The sequence below is a fragment of the Petaurus breviceps genome, unplaced genomic scaffold (assembly GCF_028583685.1).
Source record: "Petaurus breviceps papuanus isolate PSGF00001 unplaced genomic scaffold, PetGlider_PUasm1.0 171, whole genome shotgun sequence".
NCBI classification, from domain to species: domain Eukaryota; kingdom Metazoa; phylum Chordata; class Mammalia; order Diprotodontia; family Petauridae; genus Petaurus; species Petaurus breviceps.
The window spans coordinates 25,476,574-25,495,519 of NW_027185754.1; the positions used below are offsets into that span (position 1 = coordinate 25,476,574).

The 18,946-nt window shown below is 38.0% G+C and overlaps 1 protein-coding gene across 6 annotated transcripts in view; it reads right to left on the bottom strand.

Annotated features, from left to right (window-relative positions):
* Window positions 1-507: 507 nt before the first annotated feature.
* RABEPK (Rab9 effector protein with kelch motifs) overlaps window positions 508-18,946 on the bottom strand; it is a 32,885-nt gene continuing 14,446 nt past the window's right edge. For 4 of the 6 annotated variants that reach the window (XM_069082751.1, XM_069082750.1, XM_069082749.1 and 1 more), the window contains 5 exons: window positions 16,539-16,691; window positions 10,460-10,621; window positions 6,764-6,913; window positions 3,830-3,979; window positions 508-814 (listed from right to left, as the gene is read on the bottom strand). In XM_069082751.1, the coding sequence (XP_068938852.1) occupies window positions 528-814; window positions 3,830-3,979; window positions 6,764-6,913; window positions 10,460-10,621; window positions 16,539-16,691 (902 nt within the window). In that variant the 3' untranslated portion in view covers window positions 508-527. The remainder of the gene's footprint in view (window positions 815-3,829; window positions 3,980-6,763; window positions 6,914-10,459; window positions 10,622-16,538; window positions 16,692-18,946) is intronic. The other 2 variants (XM_069082753.1, XM_069082752.1) reach the window with 2 other exon arrangements.

Sequence of the window (18,946 nt, forward strand, 5' to 3'; positions counted from 1 at the left end):
GGGGGGAAAGTACTGGTCTAGGTGTCAGGAAATGATGAAAGCCCTAGTTCTCTTACTAGTTGGTATGACCTCGGGCAAGTTACTGAAGCAATCACCAAGTCTTAATTTCCTTATAAGTAAAATAAGAAGGTTGGACCAGGTGATCTCTAAACCTGTTTGGAATTCCAGCATTTTGTGTTTCATGTTCTAATAGTCTATATTCTAAGGCAGAGGTTCTTTACAAGGAGTTTGCAAACTTGTGTTTTGTTTCTTTTTTAAAGTATCCATGACACACACAGAAAGTTTAAGAACTAGCCCAAGGTCCTCTTCCATCTCTAACATTCTACAATTCTTAAAAGTTTTTTTACTTTTATAGATAATTTCTTTATCTGGTCAATCTGATGGTGCCAATATGGAAACATTGTACAGTATAAAACACTTCAGTTTCTAGTATAAAATTGTCACAGTCCTATCTGCCCCTAACAGTTGTTCACTTCTAATTTCTTAAAATAGAAAATTTGAAAGGTATTAAGAAAACATGAATTTTATTAGTCAACTAGTGTTACAACACAGTCACTGTAGATTTCCCCTTCAGTATTCATCCCACCAAACACTAAGCACAGGAATGTTTTGGTCTCCTTATAATCTAAGTCATCACCTTTCACAACTTCGTCAGCTAAGCCTTCTTTCTCTACATTGCTATTGACACCACCTATGTTTGTATGTTCTTCTGCAGAGTCAGAAGCCACATGCCAAGGAATGATGCACATTGAATGATCCAGTCGTCCAGGGGGTGAATATGTATCAAACTTAAGCAGGCTCCAGTGTTGTTTTACTGTGTTTGAAAACAAAAGCAAAAAACAACAACCCAGAAACACTCATTCATTATTACTGGAATTGAAAACTGATAGAATTTTTTCAGAGGGCATTTTGGTAATATGCAAACATCACAAAATGTTATCTGTTGTTCTAATAATTCCATTATTGAGAATAAACCCAAAGTATTATCATAAAGAGAAAAAATGATATATGTTGTTCAGTCATTTTCAGTCATGTTGAATTCTTCATAACCCCATTTGGGACTTTCTTGGCAAAGATGCTGGAATGATTTGCCATTTCCTTCTCCAGCTCATTTTACAGATGACGAGACTGAGGCAAGCAGGGGTAAATGACTTACCCAGGGTCACACAAATAGTAAGTGTCTGAGGCTAGATTAGAATTCAGGAATTAGTCTTCCTGACTTCATCTGGCACTCTATTCATTGCACCACCTAGTTTCTCCTCTGTTTACATATCTATGTATATATTATCATCGTTTATAATTAGAAACAACTAGAAAAAACCTAAATACTCCAAAATTTAACTACTGAACAAGCTATGAAATATCAAAGTAACACTACAATGCCATTGAAATGACACACAAAGAATACAAAAAGCAGCACGGTATAGTGGATAGAGGGCTAACTAAAACCTAGCACAGTATCTGAAACATATGAGACGTTTAGTTAAATGGCTACTGAATTGAAGAAGTAGATGTAAGTCCTTTCCCTACACATCCTAGCTATGTACCAAGAGCAATAAATATGTTTAACCTCTCAGTGTCCAGACAGCTCTCTAAGACCACAAATTATGGATGAGCCACAAAGCTGCATTAAAGGAGGGAGTTCCATACTGAGAGCTCTTTATTTCAGTGAACTCATAGAACTCCTTCTTCCATAAAGAAAAAGAGAGGAATATAAAGACAGCTGAAAAGACATATAAAATAATGTGTAGGGAAGGGAAAGTAGAACCAAAACAATAATCACATTGATTAAAACCATATTTTTAAAAAATGTATAAACAAATACAGAAATTGATGGACAAACAGAAAAGAATATGGAGTGAGTAACACATTAATTCTTATGTATAGGTTGTGTAGAAAGGAAGACGGCCTGCCTCAGAGTCAGGACCATGTCCATTCAAGTTCCACCTTTGACACCTACTGGCTGTGTGGACCTGGACAGGTTACAACTTCTCAATGGTACAGGCAACCTCTTACATGGACAAAATGCAAAACAGTTACCATTTGCATTGGTAGAGGGAATTTCCTTAAAGATTTCTGTACTGATAAAATCACAGGTTCAGACAAAAATTTAAAAGGGATATATTACATGTAGAAAGTATTTTTAGGTATAAATAGATGCAAATGTATTTAACTTGGTGTTTTTGTTGTTGGAAATTAAGACATTAATAAATTATTTAAAAGTAAAGAACAAAAAAGAGAAATAGGGGCAGCTAGGTGGCGAAGTGAATAAAGCACCAGCCCTGGAGGCAGGAGTACCTGAGTTCAAATCCAGCCTCAGATACTTAATACAAAAAACTAGCTGTGTGACCTTGGGCAAGTCCCTTAAGCCCAACTGCCCTACCTTCCCTCCTCCAAAAAGGAAAACAGAGAAATAAACAGAGAAAAAGGGAGAAAGCCAATTCTTAACTAGTCCATGAATTAAAAAAAAATTTATAATGGTATTTCAATATAATTGATTTCCTTTGTAATTCTATTTTTATGATGGTATTTCAGTATAATTGATTTCCTTTGAAATTCTATGTATTTTATTTCATGCATTTAAAAATATTATTCTGAGAAGGGGTCCATAGACTTCACTAGAGCAAGGGATCCTGGGCACAAAAAAAGGTTGCAAATCATAGGATCTATACAGCATGACACCCACCCCCTTCCCAGTCCAGGTACTCTGGGATTCACTGCATAAGCCAGGTCTCTAAGATCTGCACAACAGTAATAAAGGAAAAGGTCTATAGTAGTTCCTTTTATGTCAGAATTTCCCCATAGAAGACTTATGTAGGAGGTGGCTAGGTGGCACAGTGAATAGAGCACCAGCCCTGGAGTCAGGAGGACCAGAGTTCAAATCCGGCCTCAGACACTTAACACAAAAAAAACTAGCCATGTGACCTTGGGCAAGTCACTTAACCCCAACTGCCCTCCAAAAAGGAAAAAGAAAAAAAGACTTATGTGGACTGATGCAAAGTGAAGTGAACAGAACCAGAACATTGTAGGCAGTAACCTCAATATTGTAAGGATGAGCAACAGTGCAGGAATTATCTACTCTGATCAAGACAATGGTCCAAGACAATTCCAAAGGACCTATGATGAAAAATGGCATCCATGTCCATAAAGAGAACTGATTAATTCTGAGTGCAGACTGAAGCACACCTCTGTGAATTTCTTTATATCTCCTGGGGGATTTTTTGTGTGTGTCTTCTTTTGCAACATGGCTAATATGGAAATAGGATGGTGGTGTAGGGGATAAAAAGCCAAGTCAGGAATCAGGAAGTCTCATCTGCCTGAGGTCAAATCTGGCCTCAGACATTTACTAGCTTTGTGACCCTGGGCAAGTCACTTACCCCTGCTTGCCTCAGTTTCCTTATCTGTAAAATGAACTGCAGAAAGGAATGGTAAACCACCCCAGTATCTTTGCCAAGAAAACTCCAAATGGGGTCATGAAGAGTTGGATATTACTGAAACGAATGAACAAAAATAAAATATGGAAATATGTTTTACTTTACTTCACATCATATTGCTTGCCTTCTCAAGGGGTGAGAGAGAAGCAGAGAGGATAGAGAAAATTTTGAACTCAAAAAATTTTTAAATGAATCTTAAATTTTTTTACATGTAATTTGAAAATATTTAATGAAATAAATATAAATACATTACCAAAAAAATTTTTCCGATGCACCTTCTAATCCCTCAGACTCATTGCTACTCAGACAGCCCCATTGTAAAGTCAAAGTAATATAGCATTTTCCAGAGTAACAATTGAAACATTGGTTTAAAGAGGTAAAATTGAACTTCCTACCAGTGTGATATTGATACATTGTAGCCAGTGCCCCTGTGGGAGCCATTCCTCCAAAGACGTATATGTACTTCCCCATGGCCACAGCAGAATGGGCAGCACAGCCTGGTGGGACATCCCCTGTGGTCTCTAACTTCTCCCATTTCATGTCATCTACCAAGACAGGGGACATTATTTCAGAAGCAAATGAGAAAACAAGTGATTCAGTTTAGGTAGATTTCCCTAATTCTCCACCCAGCTGAAAACATTATCTCATTCTTCAAGTCTTCCCAGAATACTTTGTCTCTCTCCTTTGCTACTATCACTCCTTACTTTATATTATACTTATCCTCTTTTGTAGAGTTTAAGTTTCTTAAGATCAGGGACTGTTTTACATCTCTAACACCTAGAATGCTGTCTTGCCCATAATAGGTTCTTTTTTTGTCTGTTTGTTTTTTTGAGGAGAGAATGCAAGGCAGTTGTGGTTAAGTGACTTGCCCAAGGTCACACAGCTAGTTAAATGTCTAGTGTCTGAAGCCAGATTTGAATTCAGGTCCTCCTGATTTCAAGGCTGGTGCTCTATTCACTGTGCCATCTTGCTGCCCTATAATAGGTTCTTAATAAATGTTTTCAGGATTGAATAGACTATGTACAACTAGAATTTGAACTGAGACATGTTTTGCCACACTGCCTAGAGTTTACAGATGATTTGGGGGCTCGAAAGCTGTCACTGGTGATTTTCAAGTGGAATGATGGAGTAGAAAAAAACACTAGTTTTGGAGTTAAAGTACCTGGGTTCAAATCCTGCCTCTGATGTTTACTTACTTGTCTGTGGGCAAGCCTCTTGACACTTTGAACCTCAGGTCCCTCATCTACAAAATTAAAGAGTTGGCCCATGAGGTCCCTTTCAGTTCTAGAATGATTTTCCTAGGAACTCTTTGTTTCACAAAAGGCAATATAATCAGGTGGTTTGAGTTAAACTGCAATTCTGCAGTAAACATATTCATTGCAGTTTGAATATGGCCCTCAAACTACTTATAGTTTCCAGCAAAAGGTCTTTCATTCAAGGAGAGGGACTAAACATTCATTAACTTTATTTAAATTGTTTTGTAGTATAGAACTGGGTCCACTGTTCTTGGGAGTATGTCTCTTTTCAAAGTAATGATCTCTTTTCTGATTCCTGTCTCTCCTTCCTCCCTACCCCGTATCTTGCACACTACTATGAGATTTGTCTTTAGACAATTTAGTTCTCAGAAACACGGATGGTTTAGTCTAAAGAATATTGGAGTCAGAGTCAGGTCATCTACCTGGCAAAGAGGTGATGCTTGACTAGATGATCAGTTTGGACATCTCTCTTTCTAAAGTAGAAATGACTTAGAAATAGATTAATGTTAATTTAAGTAAAATTTTCATAAGTCTCAATTGCAAGTTACAGTATTAGTATTACTAGTTTTTCTTTGACACTATGAAGGGACACAGACAAACTAAAATTTATCACATAGCCAGAATTGTGAGGAAACCATATCCTTTAAAGTCATTTGAAAGAATTGGGAAAATATTGGGATGGTTGAGGGGAGAAAACAATAGTAGGGAGGAGGTGACATGATGCCTGCTTTAAAATAATTGCATGCTTATTTTTAAATATTTTATTGTTCCACAAAAGAATGAAGAGGTTCATTTTGCTTGACCCCAAATGGCAAAACAAGGGCCAATGGGCACAAAAGTTATAAGGAATACTAGCTGTGTGATCTTGGGCAAGTCACTTAACCCAAACTGCCCTGCCTTCCCCCCTCCAAAAAAAAAATTATACGGAGGAAGATTTTGGCTCCAAATAAGGAATAACCTCCTAACAACTGAACAATTATTTCAACCCCAGAGTTGAATGAACAACTTTGGGATATAATAAACTCTCAGACACAAAGAGTCTTGAAGTAGCACCTAAATGTGAACATGGATTTAGATCTAGAAAAGACTTTAGAGAGTCCCTTATTCATTTAAATCTTTGTTCAAAAAGCCACCAGTTCTATTTTGCCTGCTGTTTGCCCAAGGGAACAAACATGACACAATGAAGGGACACTGACAAACTAGCCAGAATCATGAGGAAACCTAGGAGATGGCTAAGGGTGGTTGTTGGATTGTCTTTATGTAAAATCTGAGCTCCTTCCGGCCTCATCAGAGCAGAACAGTGGGTCCTAAAAGCTATTATGCCTAGCTTTTTAATGGGTAGAGTTCTCTCAACTACAATGAATAGTAGTGAAAAGAATGCTGGAACTTGGGAGTCTGAAAAAGTGGGCCAAATGTACATCTGTAAAATTGGCAAAATTAGACTTTTTCTACACATTTTGCAGGGTTGATGAGACGAAAAGTCCTTTATAAATTTTAAAACACTATAGGAAGTAGCAGCACAGTGTAGTAAAGGGGGCACTGGCCTCGGAGTGAGGAAAGAACCAATCCCATCCATGAACTTATTAGTAGCATAACTATGGGCAAGTTGCTTAACTTCTCTTAGCCTCAGTTTTCTTATTCGTAAAATGGGGGGAAATAATGCCTATAGCACCTATCTCATGGAGGTGATTGTGAGGCTTAAGAAAGAGTATACCTTAACAGCTTTGCAAATCTTAAAGTCTTATAATATTATCAGTTATTGATTTTTTTTAAATTTTTTTTTCCTTTTGGAGGGCAATTGGAGTTAAGTAACTTGCCCAAGGTTACACGGCTAGTTTTTTTTGTGTGGGTGTTAAGTGTCTGAGGCCGGAACTGAACTCCGGGTCCTCCTGACTCTGGGGTTGGCACTTTACTAACTGCGCCACCTAGCAGCCCCTCAGTTATTGTTATTAAGTGAAGATTAAAAAAATATTCAGTATGTTTACTTGCTTGCAAATTTATATATCTGGTACATCACAAACTGTTTTTAAAAGTCATTGCTTCCATTCCCACCCCCATTTCTACTCCACTTACTTGTATCTATGCAATACAGATCATTATAGAATTCATCCCCTGCCAAGCCACCATGAACAAAGAGCTTTGGCCCCAATGCCACCATCACATGGCCATGACGGGGTGGGGGTGATTCTCCACAGGTTTCTGGCTGTGACCAGGTCAATGTTGCTGAAAATATAAAATACAATGACGTTAGGCAGCAGTACTTTGGAAACACACGGGCACCCCTCAACTGCCTGTATATTAGCATCATTTGAAAGAGCAAACTTTTAAAGTTTACAGAGGCATCCTCTGAAAATAGATGGGCCTCATTTCATGCTGAAGGTCATTCCTGAAAAGTTGGTGAGTAAACTGTCAGAGCGGAAAGAGCACAGGACACGGACTCAAATGAACCAGCTCCAACTCTTGGCTCTGGCATTGCTTGGCTATGTCGTCAGTTCACCCCTTAGAGGCAGGCTTCCTCTTTTGTAAAGGGCAGATAATACAATTTGCAGTGTGTACCTTACAGGGCTATTGTGAACAAAGTGCTTTATAAACATTAAAGGGTTCTGGAAATGGGAGCTGTTATTATACCCACAGATTTAGAGCTAGAAGGTAACTTAGTATCTAGAGACCACCCATGGTCACAAAATTTGAAGAGGAAGAAGAAATGTTAGAAAAGATTGTCACCATCATAGCACTTTGCTTGGCTTTCATCTTCCTCTAAACATTCTACTTTGCATCCTACTATTTGTGTGAATGTAATTTTTTTGGGGGGGGATAGGGAGTGGGGAAGGCAGGTGGGTGTCAGAGTCCTAGCCTTGAAATCAGGAAAACTTGCATACAAATTCTGCCTCAGACACATGTTAAGCTATGTGACCTGAGGCAAATCATTTAATCTTTCTGTCTGCTTCCTCATCTGTAAAATGGGGATAATAATAGCACTAACTCTCAGAGTTGTGAAGATCACATGAGATTATATATATATATATGTGTGTGTATACATATATAAATAGGATTTACAGACCAAATGTTAGCTATTATTATCACTGTTGTTATTTTACCAATATAGAGCATGACAGGTGTGGAAATTCTTTCTGCTGATAAAGATTAGCAAATGGTCTGTAACTTGTAGTCTTAAGGAGTTGCGTGGAGGCACTGAGAGGTTAGATGGTGACAGAAGGTAGGTGTATGAGGTAGTACTTATACTCAATTCTTCCTGACTCTAGCTCTATACATGCCATATCCCCTCTTTTTAGACTTGCAGGCCTTTGAAGGCAAGAACAACGGCACTTTTCATCTTTGAATTCCAATGCCTAGCCCAGGGTCTTGCATAAGTGCTTACTAAATGTTTGCTAAATTATTATTTAAAATTATTCTATGCACATGTCTATTTATCAGTTCTTTCTCTGGATGAAGATAGGGTGGGGGGAGGGAGAAAAAGGAAAAAATATATATGATAAGTTTTTGTTTTGTTGCTTTTTTGGAGGGGGGAAGGTAGGGCGATTGGGGTTAAGTGACTTGCCCAAGGTCACAGCTAGATTTGTTTTTTTTGTGTTAAGTGTCTGAGGCCGTATTTGAATCCAGGTCCTCCTGATTCCAGGGCCAGCGCTCTAGTCACTGAACTACCTAGCCGCCCCTTCATGATAAGTTTGTTGTACATTTGAAGGGAATAGCAAGTTATTGTACAGTAGATGTGCAGTTTCATATACAATCATCTTTTTTTGTTGTACAATGTTATGGAAATGTTTGTTTTATTCCATAAATTAAAAATAAAAAAAGTGATCCTGGACTTTTGGAAGCTTTCTCAATGATGGGCAAGTTCTGTTAGCTTTTGAGTATAGAATCAAAGAAGGACCATACTTCCACAGTTGAAGGACCAAGTAAGCTAAGAGCAAAGAGGCTCATCGGTAGAAGGCTGGCTGAAAGGTGGTGAGTTGTTTTTTTTTTTTTTTTGCCAAAGCCACTAATGAAATAGATTACTGTTGTTATTATGTAAATGAACCCTATAGTGGGGTCTTTTTTGAAAGTGAGAGAATCCTTTGGTGATGTGAACAAATCCCTCTATTTCCCTCCACCAAATTTATTGTAGCTTAAGTTTTTGTCTGTTAGGTTTTCTCTAAGCAAGCCCCACCTGGGATGGAAGATGCAAATGAAAATTATATTTCACTTGTGCCATCATTCTTTTTAAGTCTCATTCAAAACTGCCCACTGCCAATAGAAAGAAATGTAAATGAAATCACTGATGGGAGTTTCCAGTGAGAACTTGAAAGCAGGTCTAGATCACAGGTGACAAGAGTATTAGAGCTGGAAGGGATCTCTGAATACACAATGTGAGAATATAGATCCTAGAACATGGAATTTTAAAATATAGAAAAGAGAAGGTACCTTGGAAGGAACCTTAGAAATCATCATCTAATCCAGCCTTCTCATTTTATAGATGAGAAATCTGAGACAGAAATAGAAGAAAATCTATGTTCACCCAGCATTTAATTTTGTGGCTGAGGCTCATAAAGCTTTCCATAAAAGACAAACCTCAGAGTTCAAGTATATTTGAACTTTATGTCCAAAAGATGCCAAATGACTTCCCTAGCAGTCAGTGGTAGAGTACAGATTAGAAATCAGACCTTCTGACACTCCAAACAGGGATCTTTCCAGGCTATCTTACTTTCTGATATTTGTATTCTGTCTCTCTAACTCAACTGTAAGCTCCTTTGATCAGAGACCAAGTGCCCTAGATCTGTTTCCCTCATAACAACTAATACCATGTTTTGCAAAGGAAGTACCCAATTTCAATTCAATAAATACCATTTAAATGGCTATTATGTGTTCAGCCCTGTAGTTAGCACTATAGATACAAAGATAAAAAACTGACAGTTCCTAACCTTAAGAAATTTTCAGTCTACTAGGGGTTTGGGTGGGTATAGAATAATGATGCAAATAAATGTGAAACAAAGCGGAAAGAAAGATCCAAAGTGTTCTAGAAAAATATGAGGAAGGAAAGACTACTTTTAGCAGAAGAAATCAGAAAAGGCTTCACTGAGGAGGTGGTACCTAAATTGGACCTTGAATAAAGAAAAGGTTCTCAAAAAAAAAAATAATAAAATAAAAGCTAGGGGTGGCTAGGTGGCACAGTGAATAGAGCACCGGCCCTGGAGTCAGGAGGACCTGAGTTCGAATCCAGCCTCAGACACTTAACACTTACTAGCCATGTGACCTCGGGCAAGTCACTTAACCCCAATTGCCCTCCAAAAAAGAAAAAAAAAGTTCTCAAAAAAATAATAAAAAAATTTTTAGAAAGATTCTGAAAAGTTGGAGATGAAGAGGGGCACTTCAGTCACTGGGCATAGCCTACACAGCAATACAATAAAAGGAAACAAACAACTGCACAAGACCAGGGAACAGCTGAGTAATCCAGTCTGGATTGCACCTACAATGTATTAAGGGGACATAATATGAAATTACTCATTTGAAACCATGTTGTAGAAGGTCATGAATGTCACGACATTTATATTTTATCTTATGGGAAATGGGGAATCACTGAAGGATTTTGGTCAGGGGAAAGTCATGATCAGACTTGTACATTAGAAAGATTATTTTGGCAGCAGTATGAAGGACGGATTCAGGGGGAGAAAGTTGAAGTAAAGAGGCTATTCAAAAATAATATAAGAAAGAGGTGATGAGGGCCTGAAGTTTGTTGTATGACTGAATAAATGAATCATTTGTTAGCCATACTTGCGTCAAATACGTGGAGTTGTGTGTCCTGAACGGGCTTGGCGCCTTTCTCCCCACCACCAAAAACATAAAGCTGGTTTCCGATGACCGCCGATGCTGTATGAAATGTTCTTGGGGATGGTGGTGTGCCAGTCACATTAGGAGTGCTCCATATCCTGGTTTCTGAGCCACATGTAATTTTTGCAAGACAATTTTGGGTTAGCAGGATTGCTATATCATCATCATCATCATACTGCAAGGCTGTGAGCCAACTCTATATTTAATAAGAGCTGTTTATATATCAGTTTAAAGTTTGTAAAGAACTTTACATATATTGTGTCATTTGATCCTCACAACAAACCTGTAAAGTAGAAATTTAAATTTATCCCTATTTTGTCCATCAATTGGGGAATGGCTGGAAAAGTTATGGTATATGAATGTGATGGAATACTATCATGCCATAGGAAATAATGAAGGGGATGATTTCAGGAAAACCTGGGAGCTCCTGAACTGATGCAGATTTAGGTGAGCAGAACCAGGAGAACAATTTACATAGTAAATATATTATTTATATTATAAAAATAATAAACTCTGAAAGACTTAGTGAATCTGATCAATACAATGATCTACCACAATTCTAAAATTCATGATGAAAAATGCTGTTTTCTTCCAGATAGAGGATTGGTGAACTCAGAGTGAAGACTGAACCATATTTTTTTTCTCTGTCTTCCTTTTTCTTTTCTTTTTTCATTATTTTATCTTTTTTTGGGAACATAACTAATGTGGAAATATGTTTTATGTGACTTCATATTTATAATGGATATTGCAATTCTTGTCTTCTCTTTGGAGAGAGAAGGGTCAAGGGAGGAAAATTTGGAACTGAAAATAAAAATGAAATGGAATTTTAAAAATTATCCTTATCATGATGAGGAAATTGAAGTTGAGAGATTATGTGATTTCCCCAGGGTTACACAGCAACTAAATGTCTGAGGGAAGATTTGAACTTAGGTCTTCCTGACTCTAAATGCAGCACTCTTATCCACTGTGCCACCTAGCAGCCACCAATAGTATTTCAACATTTTAGGGATTTGTGCATCCTCTACTGATGTAAGACACAACCCCTCTGTACTTTAGTAGGTGATCATGAGAAAAGAGAAGATCATAATGAATCACTGTGGGCAAAGACATCCATTCCCTGGTGACCAACTCCCTAGTGATAAACTTCTCTGCCCTCAACTGGTCTGGTCCTCTGACAGAAACACAGTCCATTGTTAGGACTAAACTTGTAGTTTTTCTAGCTTTGTTTGCATGTTGCTGGTACAGTCCTTGACAATTCATGGCTCTTATTATAAGCAATAATAAAATTATTATTCAGTTTAAAGAATGAACCTTTATTAAGCTTTTACAGTTTGTAGAACACTGTGCATGGTGTTGGGGGGGGGAGAGACATGAGTACCTCAAAGACTGCTCTGCACATAATAATGTCTTAATTAAAGTATTGTTGAATTTATATTTTAAAATAGGGATCAAGGGAACTAATTATCTTTAAGGTAGAATTCTAGACAATGGGAGGTAGGGGTATAAGAGTTATGGTGGTGACATTTTAATAGCAACTCACATTTCTATTGAGTTTAAAGGTTTATAAAATGATTTCCTTCCAACATCCTTAGGAGGCTGGTAGTACAAAGATTATTATCTCCATTGTACTGATGAGAAAAGTGAAGTTCATAAAGCAAAATAACTTGCCATGGGTCATATTGATGGGGTGAATGGCAATAGGTTATACAGGGGTTCTGAGGACCAGAGTCCCTGCTGTGCAGTCTAGAATGAATTCAGTAGGCCCAAGCAATCTTGAAGTCAGGATTGTAAAAGTTTATTGTTACGCTTTACAGCGGGCAGGGGTTCTTAGGGAACCTGCAAACTTAAAGAAGACATAGGTATAGTTTTTAAGGAGTCAAGACAGTAAATCAGTAAATTATAAAATCAGGTGTCAATAATACTAACTAGGTGAGTAAGGGTGGGATTAGGAGGGAGTTAAGGAGTAGTCAGTGCTTAAAGGGACATGCACTTTTAATATCAACTGTGCAGGTGTATTGCCCATAATTTACTGGGAAATAGCCCGGGGGGGAGGGGAGGCCTACCTAGAGGTGTGGTTTTAGGCTTGAAACATCACTAACTCAACTAGTGGTCAAGGCTGACTGAGAAGTGCCTAGTCTGCCACCCATCAGATGACAAGATGGATGCTGGGAACCAAGGCTAATAGAGACTCAGTATGTGTATAATTGGTGAAGGAGTTAACCTATAGATAGTGCACTGAAGGATTCATAGACGCAGCTGGCCGTTATACTAAGGGAAGATAACATTTGCCTAAGCTAAAATGTTTATAGATGGTTTAGTGAAGGATTCATAGGTGTAGCTTGTTATTGTTCCAAGCAGAAATAAACAGTTCATGAATTGTTGCTGGGCAGAGTGCTGGCAGGGGGAAGGGGCAAAGTTAATGCTCTGAGGCTGGGGAGGGGGAAATGTGATTTTACAGACTGGTTTTACAAATTGATATTACAGGCTTATATTACAAACATAGACCCCAAGCACCCCATCAATATGACTAACAAATATCAGAGACAAGACTTGAACTGAGATCTTCCCATTCGAAATCCTGGTAACTCACTATCTCTTACCACCCCTCTTCCCCCCCCCCCCAATAGCCAATCTGTTGCCAAGGCTAGTCAATTTCACCTTTCTCCCCTCTCACACTGCCACCACTCTAGTACAGGTCCTCATTACCACATACCTGAATTATTGCAATAACATGCTGGTAAGTCAGCCTGCTTCAAGTCTCACCTTACTTGAGCAGATCCTCCATTCAGCCACTAAAGTGATTTTTCTAAAGCACAAATCCAGTCATGTCACCTACACACACCCCTACTTAATAAACTACAGTGGCTTCCTATTGTCTCTAGAATCAAGTATGAAATGCTCTGCTTGGCATTCAAAGCCCTTCATAATCTAGCCTCTCCTACCTTTCCAGTCTTCTTATACCTTTCGTCCCTAACACGTATGTACTCTTCAACCCCATGATCTGACTGTTACACAAACAAGACATTCTGTTTCTCTGCTCCCAGAATTTCCTCTGGCTGTCCCCTTGCCTGGAATGTTCTCCCTCCTCTGCTTTAACTACTGACTTCCCTGGCTTCCATTAAGTCCCAACTAAATTTTCACTTTGCACAGGAAGTATTCCACAACTCCTCCTGATTTCACTGCCTTCACTGTTAGTTATTTCTTTTTTAAATCCTGTATTATAGCTTGCTTTGTATATACTTGTTTACATGTTATCTCCTCCATTAGATTGAAAGTTCCTTGATGGCAGGGACTGTCTTTTGTCTCTTTTTGTATCTCCAGCACTTAGCACAGTGCCTAGGATGTGGTAGGTATTTAATAAATGTTTATTGATTGATTATAAGACCAAGACTTGTATATATCTTGTATAACCTAGTTTTTTGCATGCTCCTCATTAAAATATAATGTACTTGATGTCAGAGACCGTGTTTTTGCCTACTTTGTATTCTCAGAGCTTAGCACAGAATATATCATATCAAAGGAGTTTGATAAATGCTTGTTAACTGATTGACTCTCATCATTATACAACAATGCCTCACTTAGTGAGAGAGACAAAGAGAGAGAGAGAGAGAAAGAGAGACAGACAGACAGAGACAGAGAGACAGAGAGAGACAGAGAGAGAGAGAGAAAGAGAGAGAGAGACAGAGACAGAGAGACAGAGAGAGACAGAGAGAGACAGAGAGAGAGAGAGAAAGAGACAGAGACAGAGAGAGACAGAGACAGAGAGAGACAGAGACAGAGAGAGAGACAGACAGAGAGAGAGAGAGAGAGAGAGAGAGAGACGTTCTGGTTCCCCTCAAATTAGAACATGTAGGAAATCTTCATATTTATCTTATTGTCTCTATGGATGCCAGCTCTTGTATCTATGGATACCCTCACAGTCCAATTTATTCCATTGATGGGTAGCTGTAAACTCCCAGAGTTCTCTAAAACCCATAGTTGTTATAAAGTTGAACACAATCTTGATAAAAATCCTGTGTATGTGTGTGTGCATGTCCACAAAGCTTTAATAGCTTAAAACTGCATTAAGACTTTTTGTGATATACAAAGATACACACACATGCAGGAGCGTGCACACACATAAACACATATGTATATAGATACAAAAACATACATACATGCATATGTATACATTACATATACATATGGATATAATGATATGTGAATGTGTGTAGTGATTTATGAGTACAAAACAAAAACTTTCAACATATACTACTTTATTTAATCCTCACAACAGCCTCTAATGGAAAGTGGGAAGTCACTGATAGTTCAGAAACTCAAAGTGATTTGGCCCAAGTCATGCTGTTGTCAAGTGTCAGAGCTGGCATTTGAACACAGGTGTTCTAATCCAGAGCCCATTGCTAAGGAGACACAGCACAATACTGTGGACAGAGCACTGGACCTGGAGCTTGAATCTTGGCTCTGAAACCTGTTACCCTTCACCCTCATTTTTCTCATTTGTAAAAAGGATACAATCTCCTTTGTACTGTCTCCATTACAGGAATGTCTCGTGGAAGAATGCTCTGCAAAGTTCTGAGAAATGTGAGTTGTCATCGAGGGAGCAGTTCCTGTCTCTCCTACTTACCAGCTTTGTGATACATGTATAAGCCACTTGCCTTCCTTGGGCCTCAGTCTCCTAGCATATAAAATGTGCCACTTGGCTGTCTTTAAGTACAACTCTCATGTTTTTTCTTTTATCCCACACTGAATCTCAGAGTACGGTGCCATCTCTCCAACTTGTCTTAATTATAAAATTCATCCACAATGTTCTTCATATTTGATATTTCTTGGCCTAGTGTCAAATTTATATTTTCTAGGGAAGGGACAAGAGCTGATGCAGGATCAGTTCCTTTAACAGGACATTTCAAGGCTATCAACATCTATATTCTCCCTACTACAACTCCTACCAGAGTTAGCTTATATAAGGTGAAGGCCCTAGTTCTGTTCTCTATCCTGACCAGTTAGATTTGCATAGGAGGAATATTATTTCCCTTTTCCTTAACCTTACAAATAATTTACAAGTGACTAAAGGAAGTAGGTGAGTGGGTGGGGCTAAGACTTGGATCCAGGGAGGCATAGGGAGAAAAAGGTCCCCCCTTAAAGGGGGACCACTTGCCTGGGGGTTGTGGGTTCTTGTTCAAGGTTGAGTTGACCTTCCAAAGTCTCTTATAAACCTAGAATTCTGTGAAGAACTGCTCTGTGAAAGGGGGATGCAGAAAAACATTCAAATCAGAGCTATCCAGAAACAAGATGAGTTGGCTTGATAGGTAATGAACTCCCTGTCCTTGGACATTTTTTAATAGAAGCTAGATGATTACTTGTGATTCTTTCTGGCTCCAAGATTCTGAAAAATATATTGTTCACAAAGGAGACTGAGTAAAATTGTATGAACGGTTTAGTATATTCCATGCCCTTGACTGGAAAACCAACTCAGATGCAACCGTTGTGATAGCTGATTAACAGAGAGTCAAAGAATCCTGGAGTTGAAGAGGACTTTAGGGGTCATTTAGTCCAACCCCACCCCCTACTCAGGGAAAGAATTCCTTTATCCTGCCACATACTTGAATCATAGAATTTAAATCTAGAAACAATTCACTCTAACCCCTTTATTTTATAGATGACAAAACTGAGGCCTAGATAGATTAAGTGACTTGCTGAGGTGAGAGGCAGGATTCAAACCTCTATTTTCTTTAAATTCACTACATTACCTACTGTCTCTCTCCTGTGTATATACTCTGGTTTTTCAATGTTTTTCCAAAATGTAGAGAACAGAATAGAATAAAATATGTGAAGTACTGCACATTTTCTCAAACATAAATCAAGAGAATCTAATCTACTTTCAGATTATTTTAGGAAATACAATTCTTATTTTCTGTAATATCAACTTTGTTATACACTTATTGATTACAATCCAAATAATTTCCTCCATAAGAAATGAGATGATTTCCTCATCAGAGAATGAAGATAGACATAAGACACTTACCAAGATCCAATACTTGTAAGCAATTTCGGTTCCCTGACTGGTCTGCTCCTCCAAATACCCAAATCCTGCCAGGGGTGCTGAGGGGAAGGAAGCTGGCATGTTCATAGCGGGCCAATAGGCCCTCACAGTCCACTTCATTCCATTGATGGGTAGCTGTAAAACATTTTCAACAATTACTGGGCTTGCTGGTCAGTCTCCTCACTGGTTTATGCTGCTTGTGGCAAAGAAGTAATCTTCTGTGTACCAGTGTCAATTGTAAATGCAGTCAGCCAACTGACCTTATATATAACAATTAGCACATATTCATTGAATTGAAGTGATCCAAATAGTTCACAGGACAAGAAGGCATCTGCTAAGTGTATGTTAATAATGATACAGAGTATAATTTACTGATAATACTTTTTCTGGTTCTATAGAAGATAAAGTTCAACATCCCAATACTTTTAACTCGAGTACAAAAAATAGTTATTTTATTCATCTGCACAGTCATCCATAGAAAATTAAATATAAAAAATAATAGGTGAGTGACTGATTCCAGGATTGTACCTGTCTGAAATCCTTTAAACAAAATGAGAACGTTGAATTTTCTATAATAATAATAATAGCTCATTAGAACCAGGACAACATTGTACACAGTAACAGCAACACTGTACGATGACCAACTTTAATAGACTTGGCTCTTCTCAGCAATACAATGATCTAAGACAATTCCAGAAGACTCATGATGGAAAATGCTATCCACATCCAGAGAAAGAACTATGGAGTCTGAATGCACAGTGAAGCAGACTATTTATTTTCTCTCTCTTGGTTTTTTTTTCCTTCTTGTGGTCTTTCTCTTTTGTTCAGATTCTTATTTTACAAGATAACTAATATGGAAACATATTTAATACAATTGTACATGTATAGCCTATATCAGATTGCCTGCCATCTTAGGGAGGAGGAAAGGGGGGAAGGAGAAAAAAATCTTATAAAAGTGAATGCTGAAAACTATCTTTACATGTAATTGGAAAAATAAAATATCATTAAGTAGGAAAAATAATAAAAGCTCACACTTATATTAGTATTTACTAGTTCTTCTATAATATGAAAAAGACTAGAGGTAAGTCTCCAATATATTGGGTAAATCATCTTTGGAGGTTTTAGGGAAAGACATGGGCAAGAATTGCATAACATGAGGTGAAGAGTTTGATCTTCAGTAGTAAGGCTATCTGTACACACACTGAGATTCATTTGACATTGAAAGCTTATTAAGAGTTTTATGACCATTATCTAATTTGAATGAATGAATAAATGAAAAAGCATTTATTGTTTCCTATATGCAAACAATCCTGGAAGGTTGCTAATAATATAATAATGATAGCTTACACATATAGAGCACTTTATTAATTAAGCATTTTTTTTTTTTGCTTTTTGGAGTGGGGAAGGCAGGACAATTGGGGTTGAGTGACTTTCCCAAGTTCACATAGCTAGTAAGTGTTAAGTGTCTGAGGTCAAATTTGAACTCAGGTCCTCCTGACTCCAGGGTTGGTGCTCTATTCACTGCACCATCTAGCTGCCCCAATTAAGCAGTTTCTCAGATTGTTTCTGAGAGATTAACAGTGCAAATATTACCCCCATTTTACATATAAGGAAGTTGAGGCTCAAGGAAGCCATGATTGTAGGATGTATAGCTGCAAGGGAACTTAGAGATCATCATGTCAACCTCCTCATGTTATGGATGAAGTAACTGAAGTCCAGAGAGTTACGTGACTTGTCCAATGTCACACAGGTAATAAGTAATAGAGCTCGGATTCACCCTCAATATATCTGACTGCACTAAAATATACAGAGAACTGAATCAAATTTATAAGAATACAAATCATTCCCCAATTGATAAATGGTCAAAGGATATGAACAGGCAGTTTTCAGAGGAAGAAATTAAAGATATCTATAGTCAAATGAAAAAATGCTCTAAATCACTATTGATTAGAGAAATGCAAATAAAAACAACTCTTAGGTACCACATCTCACCGGTCAGATTGGCTAACATGATAAAACAGGAAAATGATAAATGCTGGAGAAGATGTGGGAAAATTGGAACACTAATGCATTGTTGGTGGAGTTGTGAACTGATCCAACCATTCTGGAGAGCAATTTGGAACTATACCCAAAGGGCTACAAAAATGTGCATAGCCTTTGAACCCAGCAATACCACTTCTAGGGCTGTATCCCAAAGAGATCATACAAGTGGGAAAAGATCCTATATGTACAAAAGTATTTATAGCAGCTCTTTTTGTGATGGCAAAGAACTGGAAATCAAGGGGATGCCCATCAACTGGGAAATGACTAAACAAGTTGTGGTACATGAATGTAATGGAATACTATTGTATTATAAGAAATGAGGAGCAGGGGACAGGCAGGTGGTGTAG